This window comes from Chrysemys picta, chromosome 2 (genome assembly GCF_011386835.1).
Source record: "Chrysemys picta bellii isolate R12L10 chromosome 2, ASM1138683v2, whole genome shotgun sequence".
Classification (NCBI taxonomy): Eukaryota; Metazoa; Chordata; order Testudines; family Emydidae; genus Chrysemys; species Chrysemys picta.
Window position 1 is genome coordinate 195,708,046 of NC_088792.1, and position 14,491 is coordinate 195,722,536.

The following is a 14,491-nucleotide window of genomic DNA, read 5'->3' on the forward strand; positions in this document are numbered from 1 at the left end:
TGGGATCACCTACACACAGTATGTGTAAAATACTATTGTGTCAGAATGGCACTTTCACAGGTTTAAATGATTGCAGATAGGTTTTATTCCACAGTATGTTGCCCTGTGTATAAAATGCAAGGGAGAGAGAGAAGTAAACATCATTTTAAAATATATTGTGACTTCTTCCCTGCTGGTAATGCATATGATGAAATGCTCAAACTGCTACATATTGGCAAGGAATTTCAGTGCTATCCTTATTTGTTTTATTTTTTTTTTAAATATGTTTGGCTATTATTTTCATTTTCTTCCTATCCTAATATTTATTATATCAAAAATAACCAAGTTAATGCAATATCATGACTGAAGTGCAGAATATCAAGTATTTAAGTGCATACAAGTCTGAAAATGATAGGTTTAAGGTCCATAGCCACCTTTACTCGATTCTTCCTGTGTGTATATTACAATAGGATCTCTTATTGCAAGCTGCTAACTGCTGGTAACTGTTGCATATTATTGGGCCACTAATATAATATGAAGAAATAGCACTTTTCATAAAGTCATAGATGTAAAGACCAGAAAGGATCATCTAGTCTGACTAAGCATAGTGCAAGTCAGGAAGACTTCTCTGAATTAATTTGAACCATATCATGTCTCTTAGAAAAACATCCACTCTCGATGATCTTGGCAAGTTGTTCCAAAGGTTAATTACCATTGTTGTTAAAGTTTTGCACTGTACAGTATGAATTTGTCTAGCTTCAGCTTCCAGCCATTGGGTTTTGTTATACCATTGCCCATTAGAGTTCTATTAATCAAATTTCTATTCCCCAGGAAGGTACTTTATATAAACTTTGAACAAGTCACCCCCTTAATCTTCTTTTTGATGAGCTACATAAATTGAGCTTCTTGAGTTTTTGACTATATGGCATATTTTCCAATTCTTTAATCATTCTTGTGACCAGGGCCACCCAGAGGATTCAGGGGGCCTGGAGTCTTCGGCGGCGGGGGCCCTTCCACTCCGGGTCTTCGGGGCACTTCGGCGGCAGGTCCCGGAGCGAGTGAAGGACCCGCAGCTGAATTGTCGCCGAAGACCCAGAGCGGAAGACGCTCCGGGTCTTCGGCAGTGGGTCCTTCACTCGCTCTGGGTGTGTTTGGCAGCACTGAAGGACCTGCCGCCGAAGACCCGCTGAAAACTCTTGTGGGGGCCCCTGCAAACTCTTGTGGGGGCCCCTGCAGGGCCTGGGGCAAATTGCCCCACTTGTCCCCGCCCTCTGGGCGGCCCTGCCTGTGCCTTTTCTCTTAACCGTCTCCAGTTTTTCAACATCCTTCTTGAAGTGTGGACACCAGAACTGGAGATAATTCCAGTAGCGGTTGCAACAGTGTCAAATATATAGCAATATAACTGCTCTACTCCTGCTTGATATTCCTAAATTTGTTCATCCAAGGATCACATTAATCCTTTGGCCATATAGTTGAACTAGATGCTCCTGTTGAGCTGATTATTGACCATGACCACCCCCTTTTCAGAATCAATGCTTCCCACGGTAGAGTCCCTCAGCCTGCAAGTTAGGCCTCTATTCTTTGTTCCTAGATGTATGTCTTTGCATTAGGCCATATTAAAACACATATTGTTTGCTTGTGCTCAGTGTACCAAGCAATTCAGATTGCTCTGTATCAGTGACCTGTTCTCTTCATTATTTACCATGTATGTGGCATGCTTTGCATGAAATATCACAACCATATATGAATGGTGAATCTGGTGGTTAGAGGGTGCTACTTTGAGGTACAGTGTAAATTTCCCATTTAGAATTACATTTTGAGAGCTATCCGACAGTTTTAAATCTACTTAATGTGACTTCGTATTATTTTGTTTTACTTCAGTCTCCCCCATATGTATGTTAATGATACCAAGCACATGCAGAAGCTTGAGAAATGCATCGTGGGACAAGTTTCTGAAGTGAACAAAGATACTATGGGATCCAACCCTTCAGTCCTTACCACCAGTGGGAATTGAGTGCACTGAGCACCCTGGACTGTTCCTTTTATACTAACTTGATTTCCAACCTCTTTCAGCACCAAATGTCTCCAAACAAGACAAAAATACCTATTGTCATTTAGGAGTTACATACATCCAAAAATTGATGTTAGAAACCAAGGTGTTCTTGAGTCCGCTGAATGCCAAGAATATTTACAGTTGTCCAAAAGAAGTGGAATTTTTTTTCTTGCTTTGTTTATTTATAAGCAGATAACTATTTCACTCCAAAAATTACTTCTGGGCTAAGAAACTTCAACAAGAAGGATTTTTAAAAAGAATTACTTTTAAGAAATTTGTATAACCGAGAAGTCGCTTTCTTGAGCTGATAGTAACTGATTTAGTTCATTTGGGAAGTTACTGACCTTTCACAGGACAGTCAAATGTTTAGCTATCATGCAAGTTTTTCCTCAGTGGCAGGTCTGGGACTTTTTGAGGTGCACTGGAGTTGTGGTTGGGAGAACTTCAGTTCATTAACTGGTACCTTCTGTAATCTAACTGATGAATGTAGATTTGGAACTATATAAGGGGTTGAGGGTTGTTTCTTTTTCTTTTTTTAAATATATGTGATGAGAGATCACAACAGGCAAGTTTTTATTAATCTGGAAAAGAAAAATTAATGTGACTGAAAAACAGACTTTTAGAAGAAAAGTGCCATCTCAATCTTAACTTGATTGTTGATATAATTTTCTTGTGGGCAGGGATTTATTCAACAATGTGGGTAAATGGGTAATGCGTTAAAAATAAACTTGAAAATGTCTTCACATCCTGCATTATGGAGGTGTTATAATATAGTGTGTGCATATGTGCACATATATAATGTAAAAACAACAAGGAGTACTTGTGGCACCTTAGAGATTAACACATTTATTTGAGCATAAGCTTTTGTGGGCTAAAACTCACTTCATCAGATGCATAGAGTGGAAAATACAGTAGGCAGGTATATATACACCAGGGGTCAGCAACCTTTCAGAAGTGGTGTGCCAAGTCTTCATTTATTCACTCTGCTTTTAAGGTTTTGCATGCCAGTAATACACTTAAACATTTTTAGAAGGTCTCTTGTCTATAATATATAACTAAACTATTGTTGTATGGAAAGTAAATAAGGTTTTTAAAATGTTTAAGAAGATTCATTTAAAATTAAATTTAAATGCAGAGCCCCCCGGACCGGTTGCCAGGACCTGGGCAGTATGAGTGCCATTGAAAATCAGCTCGCGTGCCGCCTTTGGCACACGTGCCATAGGTTGCCTACCCCGATATAAACAGTACATGAAAAGATGGGAGTTGCCTTACAAAGCAGGGGGTCAGTGGGTAATGTGGGTATGTAATGTGTTACCTTTCAGTATTTTAGAATTACCAGATGTCTTCAAACATCCTTCCGCTCTAAGCCAATTTAATTCATATTAACGTGTAATATTAGCATATAGACAATGGTACTTCTTGGAATAGATTGCTGCTCTTAAATGTAACCTGTATCCATTATAAACAGTCTTTTTTGCTTTCTTTTTAATAGATTCTTTTGAGGTACCTGTGCCACCAACCAACCACACGATTATTGAACCAGGGGGAAATGTGACATTTAGATGTCCTTACAGTGTTGGAAGTTTGGTGCAGCAAGTGATGTGGGAAAGGATTAAAGTGGATCGGATGGATACCATAGTCCTGTGTAACTTGTCAGAAGGGAAAACCTATGGTTCAGATTACCAGGAGCGTGCAATGATAGACTGTGCTACTCAAGAGAGCGACATTCTTGTCATTCAAAATGTTACATCTTCTGACTCTGGAATTTACCGCTGTCGTTATGGTGGAAACAAAACCCATGTGATGAGCTTGACTGTCACTAGCGGTAAGTGAAGGGACAGATGGGAACTCTTTGAACTGCTAATGTTTTCCACCCACACACACATACTTGTAACTGCTAAGTGGGCTTCTATGATGTCACATTCAGACTAGCAGTATGTCATGAATAGCTAAATGTGGTGGTTACTGTGGCTTCCACAAGGCTGGGCTGACTTTGAGCCTGGCTGGTCACAAAGCTGTTTCAGGGGAACCAGTGACTGTGTGGGAGTGAGAGAGAAGGTGAGAGGGGTGGTTTGGAACAGGGGAAAGAGCTACTTAAGGCTGGGAAGGGGAGTCTCCAGCTCCATTCAAGCTTCACCCTGGGAATTTCCCAGTGTTTATCTCCTGGAGCAGGGGTGCTGGAACAGTTTTTATAGTGGGGGTGCTGAGAGCCATTGAACCAAACTGTCAACCCTGTATATGATGGAAACCACTTCAAGCCAAGGGGTGCAGCACCTAGTTCCAGCACCTCAGCCCTGGAGTGAACTACGCTGGGTTCCAAAAGCGTGATGCACTCTGAGTTGTAAATATCTGGGAAGCTCAAGAGTGCAGTTTGTTTGGAGCTGCAGCATATCAAACATGGCTGCCATAATATGCATGTTAGGTACTCGTTTATTTATATATATTTGTTGTTTGCATATGAATAGAGAATTCATCCTATCCGTATTGTAAACTTCTAATGTAATGTTTGTAAAACGTGCCAAACTGACAGCTATGCTTGCTGAAGTCCACTCATTGTCCTTGGAACAGTCTAAGCACACACCAAAATGGTGCAGATTCCCCCTCATTGCCCTAAAATGACCTAGGCCTGCCCAGGTGAAAAGATAGCTTGGTCACCCTAACTCAGTGGTGGGCAACCTGCAGTCCTTGGGCCTCATGTGGCCCATCAGGGTAATCTGATTGCAGGCCACAAGACATTTTGCTGATGTTGACCATCCACAGGCACGGCCCCCTGCAGCTTCCAGTGGCCGCAGTTCGCCATTCCTGGCCAATGGGAGCTGCAGGAAGCGGGAAGTGTTGCCCACCACTGCCCTAGCTTCTCTACTAATAGTGCAGATGATATAGGGATATGGCCACCACCACATTAATAAATTAGATGGAGACCATGAAAATTATTTCTTCTAGACCACTGAAGAATTGTTGTGTGATATCAGCCAGGCCTGGCTTCTCACTGGCAATCTGACAGGAAATGCTCCATGTTCCATTATCAATGCACAGAGCCATCCAGCTGACAGTATTTTGCATCACTAAAGGCCTATGGATTGGGATCTCACTACCTTGTGTCAGAACTATATAATGCAGATACCGCATGCAGAGTAAAAATTCAAAATAGGAATTTCTTTTTTTTTTGGTTTTCTTTTAAGGACTAGTCGATTTTCATATTGTCTTTTCATGCTTCGAAACCTATCCGCTGAATTTACAGCCAGGAGAGAACACAGTGCAAAGTGTTAACTATGATGTACGTGAGATTAAAGACTGTACATGTGGGAATATGGAAACATTTTGCACTGATTGTTTGCAACAATCTCCTTCTTCCTAACAGGAAATCTAACCATAGTGAAAAAATTGATATTCTCCTGTGTATATGTGAACTAACTCACATTTTATTGAATTTTCCATTCATCCTGATACCGCAGAGCTCCTTTGATGATCCATTCTAAATAATCCTGCTGCAGTTTTGATTTCTTTAATATGCTTTGAAGGCGCTAAGACTAATTTTAGATTGTTTTGAGCATGTTTTGAAAGTATAACTCGTCTTGTGCCTTCCAAATTCGACTCCTTCCATTCATGTTTAAGTCCATGCTGTTAAGTACCTTTAAAGGTACTGTTTTTTCTTTGTCATAACTGAATGTTCCGGATATTCAACATACATCCTAGGACTAGAAGACTTTCTTTAACAGAAATAGTTCCTATGGCATGGAGTCTGAATCCTTTCAGAATGTTTAATCCAAAGGGTGGTTATTAGGGGGTAGAAACATGGGAAAATGAACCGGGCATATTACTGTGCACACCTAACCTGTTGTTGAATGAGAGGGGGAAGGGAAAAGCTTTTGAATCTTGAATTTCTCTTGACTTTGACAGTTTTAGGCACCCAAGTTTAAAAATGTTGACCTTATGCAATAATAATCAATCAGGCCTGAACCTGATGAAGTGTCTAGCAAAATTCCTATTGACTCTAAGTGCAGCAGGACACAAAAAGCCCAAACCACAACAAAAAAACCCAAAGAGTAAAAAGGACCAGTCTATCCCACCTGTTAAAACTCCCGCTCCTAACCTAAAGATTGATTATTAACCTTCTATCGCTTTAAAGAAATCCTATAAATCCCTGACAACTTTGATGTTGTCAGTGTACATTTGGTACTGTTGTTCGATATGAAAAAAGTTGAAAGGCTGTGCCTACAGCACAATACAATTCAACGTATGCCAAGCCCTCTCCGTCTCAGGTACACACACTGCAACATTACACACACAACTGTGCACCAAGGGTGACTAGACCGCAAGTGTGAAAAATCGGGATGGGGTGGGGGATAATAGGAGCCTGTATAAGAAAAAGTCCTAAAAATCAGGACTGTCCCTATAAAATCGGGACATCTGGTCACCCTATGTGTACCTTTTATAATAACTAAAGGAATTTTTTTTTATTGAAATGTTTTTCCAATCATTTTGTTTTTATTTTTCAAAAGTGTTATAATGCACAATGAATGAATGAATGAGTGAACTAGGGGGGGAATATTAACTGGAAGGGGGAGAGAGAACTGGTATCGCTTCTATACGTAGTAATGCACATTGGAAAACATAATCCCAACTATAGATATAAAATGATGGGGTCTAAATTAGCTGTTACCACTGAAGAAAGATCTTGGAGTCATTGTGAATAGTTCTCTGGAAACATCTGCTCAATGTACAGCAGCAGTCAAAAAAGCGAAAGATATTAGGAACCATTAAGAAAGGGATAGATAATAAAACAGAATATATCATAGAATCATAGAATATCAGGGTTGGAAGGGACCTCAGGAGGTCATCTAGTCCAACCCCCTGCTCAAAGCAGGACCAATTCCCAACTAAATCATCCCAGCCAGGGCTTTGTCAAGCCGGGCCTTAAAAACATCCAAGGAAGGAGACTCCACCAGCTCCCTAGGTAACGCATTCCAGTGCTTCACCACCCTCCTAGTGAAATAGTGTTTCCTAATATCCAACCTGGACCTCCCCCACTGCAACTTGAGACCATTGCTCCTTGTTCTGTCATCTGCCACCACTGAGAACAGCCGAGTTCCATCCTCTTTGGAACCCCCCCTCAGGTAGTTGAAAGCAGCTATCAAATCCCCCCTCATTCTTCTCTTCTGGAGACTAAACAATCCCAGTTCCCTCAGCCTCTCCTCATATGTCATGTGCTCCAGACCCCTAATCATTTTTGTTGCCCTCCGCTGGACTCTTTCCAATTTTTCCACATCCTTCTTGTAGTGTGGGCCCCAAAACTGGACACAGTATTCCAGATGAGGCCTTACCAATGTCGAATAAAGGGGAACGATCACATTCCTCGATCTGCTGGCAATGCCCCTACTTATACAGCCCAAAATGCCATTAGCCTTCTTGGCAACAAGAGCACACTGTTGACTCATATCCAGCTTCTCGTCCACTGTGACCCCTAGGTCTTTTTCTGCAGAACTGCTACCTAGCCATTCGGTCCCTAGTCTGTAGCAGTGCATGGGATTCTTCCGTCCTAAGTGCAGGACTCAACACTTGTCCTTGTTGAACCGCATCAGGGTTTTTTTGGCCCAATCCTCTAATTTGTCTAGGTCCCTCTGTATCCGATCCCTACCCTCTAGTGTATCTACCACGCCTCCTAGTTTAGTGTCATCTGCAAACTTGCTGAGAGTGCAGTCCACACCATCCTCCAGATCATTAATAAAGATATTAAACAAAACCGACCCTTGGGGCACTCCGCTTGAAGCCGGCTGCCAACTAGACATGGAGCTATTGATCACTACCCATTGAGCCCTAAGATCTAGCCAGCTTTCTATCCACCTTACATTCCATTCATCCAGCCCATACTTCTTTAACTTGGCGGCAAGAATACTGTGGGAGACTGTATCAAAAGCTTTACTAAAGTCAAGGAATAACACATCCACTGCTTTCCCCTCATCCACAGAACCAGTTATCTCATCATAGAAGGCAATTAGGTTAATCAGGCACGACTTCCCCTTGGTGAATCCATGCTGACTGTTCCTGATCACTTTCCTCTCCTCTAAGTGTTTCATAATTGATTCCTTGAGGACCTGCTCCATGATTTTTCCAGGGACTGAAGTGAGGCTGACTGGCCTGTAGTTCCCCGGATCCTTCTTCTTCCCTTTTTTAAAGATGGGCACTACATTAGCCTTTTTCCAGTTATCTGGGAACTCCCCCGATCACCATGAGTTTTCAAAAATAATGGCTAATGGCTCTGCATTCTCATCCGGCAACTCCTTTAGCACCCTCAGATGCAGCGCATCCGGCCCCATGGACTTGTGCACGTCCAGTTTTTCTAAATAGTCCCGAACCACTTCTTTATCCACAGAGGGCTGGTCACCTTCTCCCCATATTGTGCTGCTTGCATCTGAAGAAGTGAGGTTCTTACTCACGAAAGCTTATGCTCCCAGTACTTCTGTTAGTCTCAAAGGTGCCACAGGACCCTCTGTTGCTTTTTACAGATTCAGACTAACACGGCTACCCCTCTGATACTTTCCCCTTCATGTTATTCTACCAGGGGATCCTGCCTATCTGTTCCCCGAGGGAGTCAAAGTCTGCTTTTCTGAAGTCCAGGGTCCATATTCTGCTGCTCTCCTTTCTTCCTTGTGTCAGGATTCTGAACTCGACCATCTCATGGTCACTGCCTCCCAGGTTCCCATCCACTTTTGCTTCCCCTACTAATTCTTCCCTTTTTGTGAGCAGCAGGTCAAGAAAAGCTCTTCCCCAGTTAGTTCCTCCAGCACTTGCACCAGGAAATTGTCCCCTACACTTTCCAAAAACTTCCTGGATTGTCTGTGCACCGCTGTATTGCTCTCCCAGCAGATATCAGGGTGATTAAAGTCTCCCATGAGAACCAGGGCCTGTGATCTAGCAACTTCTGCTAGTTGCCAGAAGAAAGCCTTGTCCACCTCATCCCCCTGGTCTGGTGGTCTATAGCAGACTCCAACCACGACATCACCCTTGTTGCTCACACTTCTCAACTTTATTCAGAGACTCTCAGGTTTTTCTGCAGCTTCATACCGGAGCTCTGAGCAGTCATACTCCTCTCTTACATACAACGCAACTCCCCCACCTTTTCTGCCTTGCCTGTCCTTCCTGAACAGTTTATATCCATCCATGATAGTACTCCAGGCATGTGAGTTATCACACCATAATGACACTATGTAAATGCATGGTACCCCCACACCCTGAACACTGTGTGTTATCCCCTCTCAAAAAAGATATATTCGAATTGTAAAAAGTACAGGATGGGGTAACAAGAATGATTAAGAGTATGGAACAGCTTCCATATGGGGAGAGATTAAAAAGTCTAGGACTGTTCAGCATAGAACAGTGGGGGGTGGGAGGAGATATGATAAAATCCTGAATCTATAAAATCATGAATGGTGTGGAAAAAGTGAATAGGGAAGTGTTATTTACCCTGTCACATAGCACAAGAACCAGGGGTCACCCAATGAAATTAACAAGCAGCAGGCTTAAAACAATGAGAAGGAAGTACTACTTCACACTATGCACAGTCAACCTGTGGAACTCATTGCCAGGGAATGTTGTGAAGGCCAAAAGTATAACTGTCTTCAAAAAAGAATTAGGTATGTTCCTGGAGGATAGGTCCATCCATGGCTATTAGCCAAGATGGTCAGGGACATAACCCCATGCTCTGGGTGTCCCTAAGACGCTGACTGCCAGAAGTGAGGACTGTATGACAGAAGATGAGTCACTCAATAAATTGTCATGTGCTTTTCTCTCCCTCTGAAGCAACTGGCACCAGCCACTGGTGGAAGACAGGATACTGGGCTAGACGGACCTTTGGTCTTACCCAGTATGGCCGTTCTTATGTTAACATTCTGAGAGATGTGGGGAAATTAATGAAATGTCCAACCAAGGTCAAATTTAGTTACTGTGGCCTGGTTCAGCACTTGTTTTGAATGAACCAAAAAAAAATCATTTCTAGGCATGACTACTTGATATATCATTTTATGTATTTCCTTTCATATCCAGTTAGTCACCTCATTTGGCCTGGCTTTCATTTGGAGCTGCAGAGCGAAATAATAGTCCAGGTTCAATCTCGTATCAAACTCCTTACCATTTCTTCCTGATCTGGAAGTGGATTAAAACCTTGAGAGGTTCTGTACAAATATTGCAAGTCAGAACTAGATATAGGGTAAGGAGAGAGAAGAGTCAAAGATGACTCAGGTTTTGAGTCTGGGAAATTGTGGGGAATAGTAGAATTGTAAAGAGGAAAGATTAGAAATACAGTTTTGAAGAGACTGAGTTTGAGAAGATGGTTGGCCGTTGTAGAAAAAATGTCTGACAATTTTGGAAAGGGAGAAACTGGACAGAGGGGCATCGGACGGGGGCAGAGAAATAGATTTGGGAGTCATTTGCAGAGTTGAAGTCATAGAAACAGACATACTCAGGTATCAGAGGGGTAGCTGTGTTAGTCTGAATCTGTAAAAAGCAACAGAGGGTCCTGTGGCACCTTTGAGACTAACAGAAGTTGCTTCTGTTAGTCTCAAAGGTGCCACAGGACCCTCTGTTGCTTTTTACAGACATACTCAGGTTATGAGAGAAAAAATACTGTGGGAGAATAAAAGTTTCCCCTTTTCTAAATGGGCATTTTTTCATCTCTTTTTCTGCAAACAGAAATCACACCGTGCACTTCTAGTCAAAATCAGGAGGAGTACAAGCAAAGTAAGAAAATATACCATGGGAGGCTCATACAACGTTTGTCATTAGAAGTCCACATGCTACACCTTGATGTTTTCTCACAGGAATGAGAGTGCGGCCCACTTAATACTTTGATTTTTCCCCAGTCTATCCTTATTAGTTGGATGTATTGGTTTATTTGTGTTACAATAACACTTGGAATCCCCGTTGAATGGGGTGCTCTACAATCAGATAAAACCCTTACAATCTGACTAAAGACGTGAAGCGACAGCTAGCTTGCTGTATACAATATAGAGAAGGGTGACAGTAATAGGAACACAGGGCTGAATATATTGGCTAAATAGATAGCATTATTTTATTTTGAAACAAGCAATCTTGGCTGTGTTCAGCAGATCTCAGAAAGTTCAATTTCTAGTTTGTGGTGGAGTGATCTAAGGCTGTCTATTGTTCTGCAGGAAAAGTGTCATTTGTAGGGATGCTGTTTCAGATTTTTAACCACCTAGGTTTAAAGTGCTGGCAAAGTTCACTACTTTTGTGCTGCTTATTTCTCTGTCTGCCCATCCCAAGAGAGATCTTTACAAAAGGTGGTATAACAATTTATTTCTAATCTAACCAAAGGAAGACAGAAAAGGTATGGGTAGTTGTGGGATTTCTCTCTTTTTCTGAAAACCAGACACGTTTTTAAGGTGCTTAAATATGGATTTAGGGGCCAGAAGTGCGTCTATTGTGCACTGAATTACACTAGCTGAGGATCTGGCCCTATGTGCCAAACTTGCAGGCATACAAGTTTGAAAATGTTACCTATATAAGGTCAGAGTGTCATTATTATACCAAGGTACATCTGCTATATTATATTTAGACGTTTTGTTTTAAAGTTGGTTTTTGAGAGCGTTAAAAGGGGGATATAGTAAAAAGACCACAAAGGGGGAAGTAATGAGTGGCTAAGAGACCTTGAGCTACCCATGAGCACTGCTGGAGGTATATTCAGTAAGTGGATTAAAGTGAGGTTCAACTTTGATAAGTGCCTGTAAAAAAAAAAAAAAAAAAAAAACCACACACCCCAAAACACAATAGTATAATTGGAGTGCATGGTTATTGTTGCACTGATTTCCATATTATTAGAAGTAAAATTTTCCATCTTTCAAGTTTAATGTGTTTAATTTTTCTCAGGCTGTAACCTGTGTAGTGTATCATATCTTCTCCTGGTGACTTGGTTTAACCGCAGAAGTTTCAGTGATGATTGATCTCACAAAGACTTCAAAACTCTTGTACTGGTTTTGAAAGTGTGAAATCTAAAAGTCCAAACTTAGTACAATAAAACTTGTTTTATTTTCTGAAGCAGCAATGTGCTATGGAATCTATGCCTCTACCGTTCAAAAGGATTGTAGGACATTTGCTATGATATGAATCTATTGTAGGATACAGGGAATGTAAGATGTTCATGTTAAGTACCTTATTTTAATTCTAGAAAGCTCATAAAGTATCTTTAAATTGGAAAAGTTGCTGCCAGTTTTTTGTTTAGTATAATAGTTAGAATTAGTGTTTAATTTCACAAATCTTTGCAGTAGATGTCATTGTAGCACTAAATAATTTTAAGTTAAAGAATTAAATCAATCAGAACTATGCAGTACAAATGTTCAAATTAAGATCAAGTTGACTGAGCCCATTTTTGTTTGTTTGTTTTTTAACGAAATACTGTGTAGTTGAATTCTTTTTACTTACCTTCTTATCTTTAAGGCTTTAGGGTTCACCTGGGGATTGGTGCCCCACACACTCCTGTACACCCCTCTCACACCCCTCTCACACGGGGGGTGGGGTGTGACCAACCGACCCAACCCTCCCTGCCCAGTGCTCTCCACACTCCATGCGCAGCTGGGGCTCTGGGATGGACCCGCCTCTCCTGGTACCTGGTGCCACATCTTCCTGAGGCAACACGCTGGGGGGAGGGAGGCATAGGTTCACATGCCCCCCTCCCCCCATATTTCTGTCAGGGTTCACACCAGAATGTGGCCAGCAGCAGCCTTTTGGCATTGTGCGGGAGGGAAGGGATGGGAGCTGCTTCCAGCCACGGAGAAGGAGGAAGGGGGGGAAGGGATGACCTGGCCTGTGTCTTTGCAGAGCTCATCTCTTCACCCCACCTCCCCCATCCTGTGGCTGGAAGCAGCTTGTCCCTTCCTGCCCGCACAGTGTCGAAAGGCAGCTAACACCTCCAGGCTGCTGCTGGCCATCGACATAACCCAGCCACCTCTGACTTCAGCACAGGCAAGGAGGGGTTAAGCCCTAAGGATGCACTGTGCACCAGGGAACCTGACTGCAGGGGTTTCAGGAAACCCTGCCACAGAGGTGGCTCAGCAGGTGAGGGTGCCTAGGGAAATGACCCAAGTTCCCTGAGGGCAGGACCCAGGGCGGGGTAGGGGGGCGGCGGGGGAAGAGGGTGCTAAGCCCCGGCTGCTGCTGTGGAGCCTGCAGGGTCAGGGCGCGAACAGGCTGGAAATCGCTTCCCCCCCCAACTCCAGAGCTTAGCCAAGGGGCGGAGAGGTTTCCCTGTGCCAGTGCTGTTCAGGGCTTTGGCACATGCAGGGCTTGGCTGCTCCTGGCCAGCGCCCCGGACTGGAGGGTCTTGGGCTTTCCTGGGGCATCGGCTCAGGCAGAGGCACTGGGGAAGGAAGGAGCCTGCCGGCCAGGCTGTTGGTGAGCTGAGGACTCTGGACAGGGGCTGGCTTTCTGCACAGCATTGGGAGCAGGATGAACACCGCCAGTGGGGATATGGAGGAGCAGTGGGGATGGAAGGGGGGAAAGGGCAAAGCAAGGAGAGGACAGTGAGAGGGGGAGTAAAGGGATGATTGGTGGGCAGCAGAGGCAACATGTAACCAGCCGCTGCCTGGCACCTGCCTGCACTCACCTGCCACTTGCAGCATGCAACCAGTGCCGTCTGGAAGCAGGATGGGGGGCAGGGCCCTGCTGGCCGAGATCCAGCATGTAGCAGGGGATGTGCTGATGGACCAACCAGCATCTTCACCCCAAAACCAGCCTTGCACACCAACCCTCATCAACCACTGGACCCCCCCACTCACTGCCGATGGGCAGGCAGCTGGCGAGCAGGGACCCACCAGTACTGATGGGGATGGAGACAGAAAATGTGGGAAAATTTGTCCATTTTTAAGAATGTCAGGATACCTTCAGGAGGGCTTAAATACTGGACTGTCTCTTTAAAAATGGGACAGCTGGTGACCATAATTAAATCTCCCTGTCTCCTATAAATCCTGTTGTCCTGATGTCTTGCTAAATATGATCATGTCATAAAATTAGATGCTGGCAATAGTCATCTTTTTAATACCTCCATTAATCTGAACTTGCTTTTAATGAGAGCTGCAGTTAATGTCATTCACCTGTTGCTGACTATGGCCCAAACATCTAAATTTTGTATAACAACTCTGCATCCAGCTAATAGGTACTTTCCATCTGAACACATAAATAACCATTCATTCACTGACTATCCTGTCTCTGGTTTATAATTTCCTTTGTAAAAAGAAAATTCTTTTAGTATCAATTGCATTATATGTAAAAAGGCAAACAACATGACAGGTGAATTTACTGAAATTAGTTTTGGAATCTCCTTTAAATCTCTAACCTTTAATTAAACTTTGGCATTTACTGAATTACTCTGCATGATCTAAAAATGCTTAAATTACTGTAACCAATTAAAGTGATTTGAGCTGAATTAGGACTAGAGAAAAAAAATCAAAA

General features: G+C 42.9%; 1 protein-coding gene across 3 annotated transcripts in view; it reads left to right on the forward strand.

The window, feature by feature from the left end:
• Nucleotides 1-14,491, forward strand: part of CD226 (CD226 molecule) — a 50,577-nt gene that overhangs the window by 21,872 nt on the left and 14,214 nt on the right. For 2 of the 3 annotated variants that reach the window (XM_005281484.3, XM_065585182.1), the window contains exon 4: nucleotides 3,525-3,857. In XM_005281484.3, the coding sequence (XP_005281541.2) occupies nucleotides 3,525-3,857 (333 nt within the window). Of the gene's footprint in view, nucleotides 1-3,524; nucleotides 3,858-10,720; nucleotides 12,560-14,491 lie in introns of those variants that run through there. The other variant, XM_065585183.1, reaches the window with a different exon arrangement.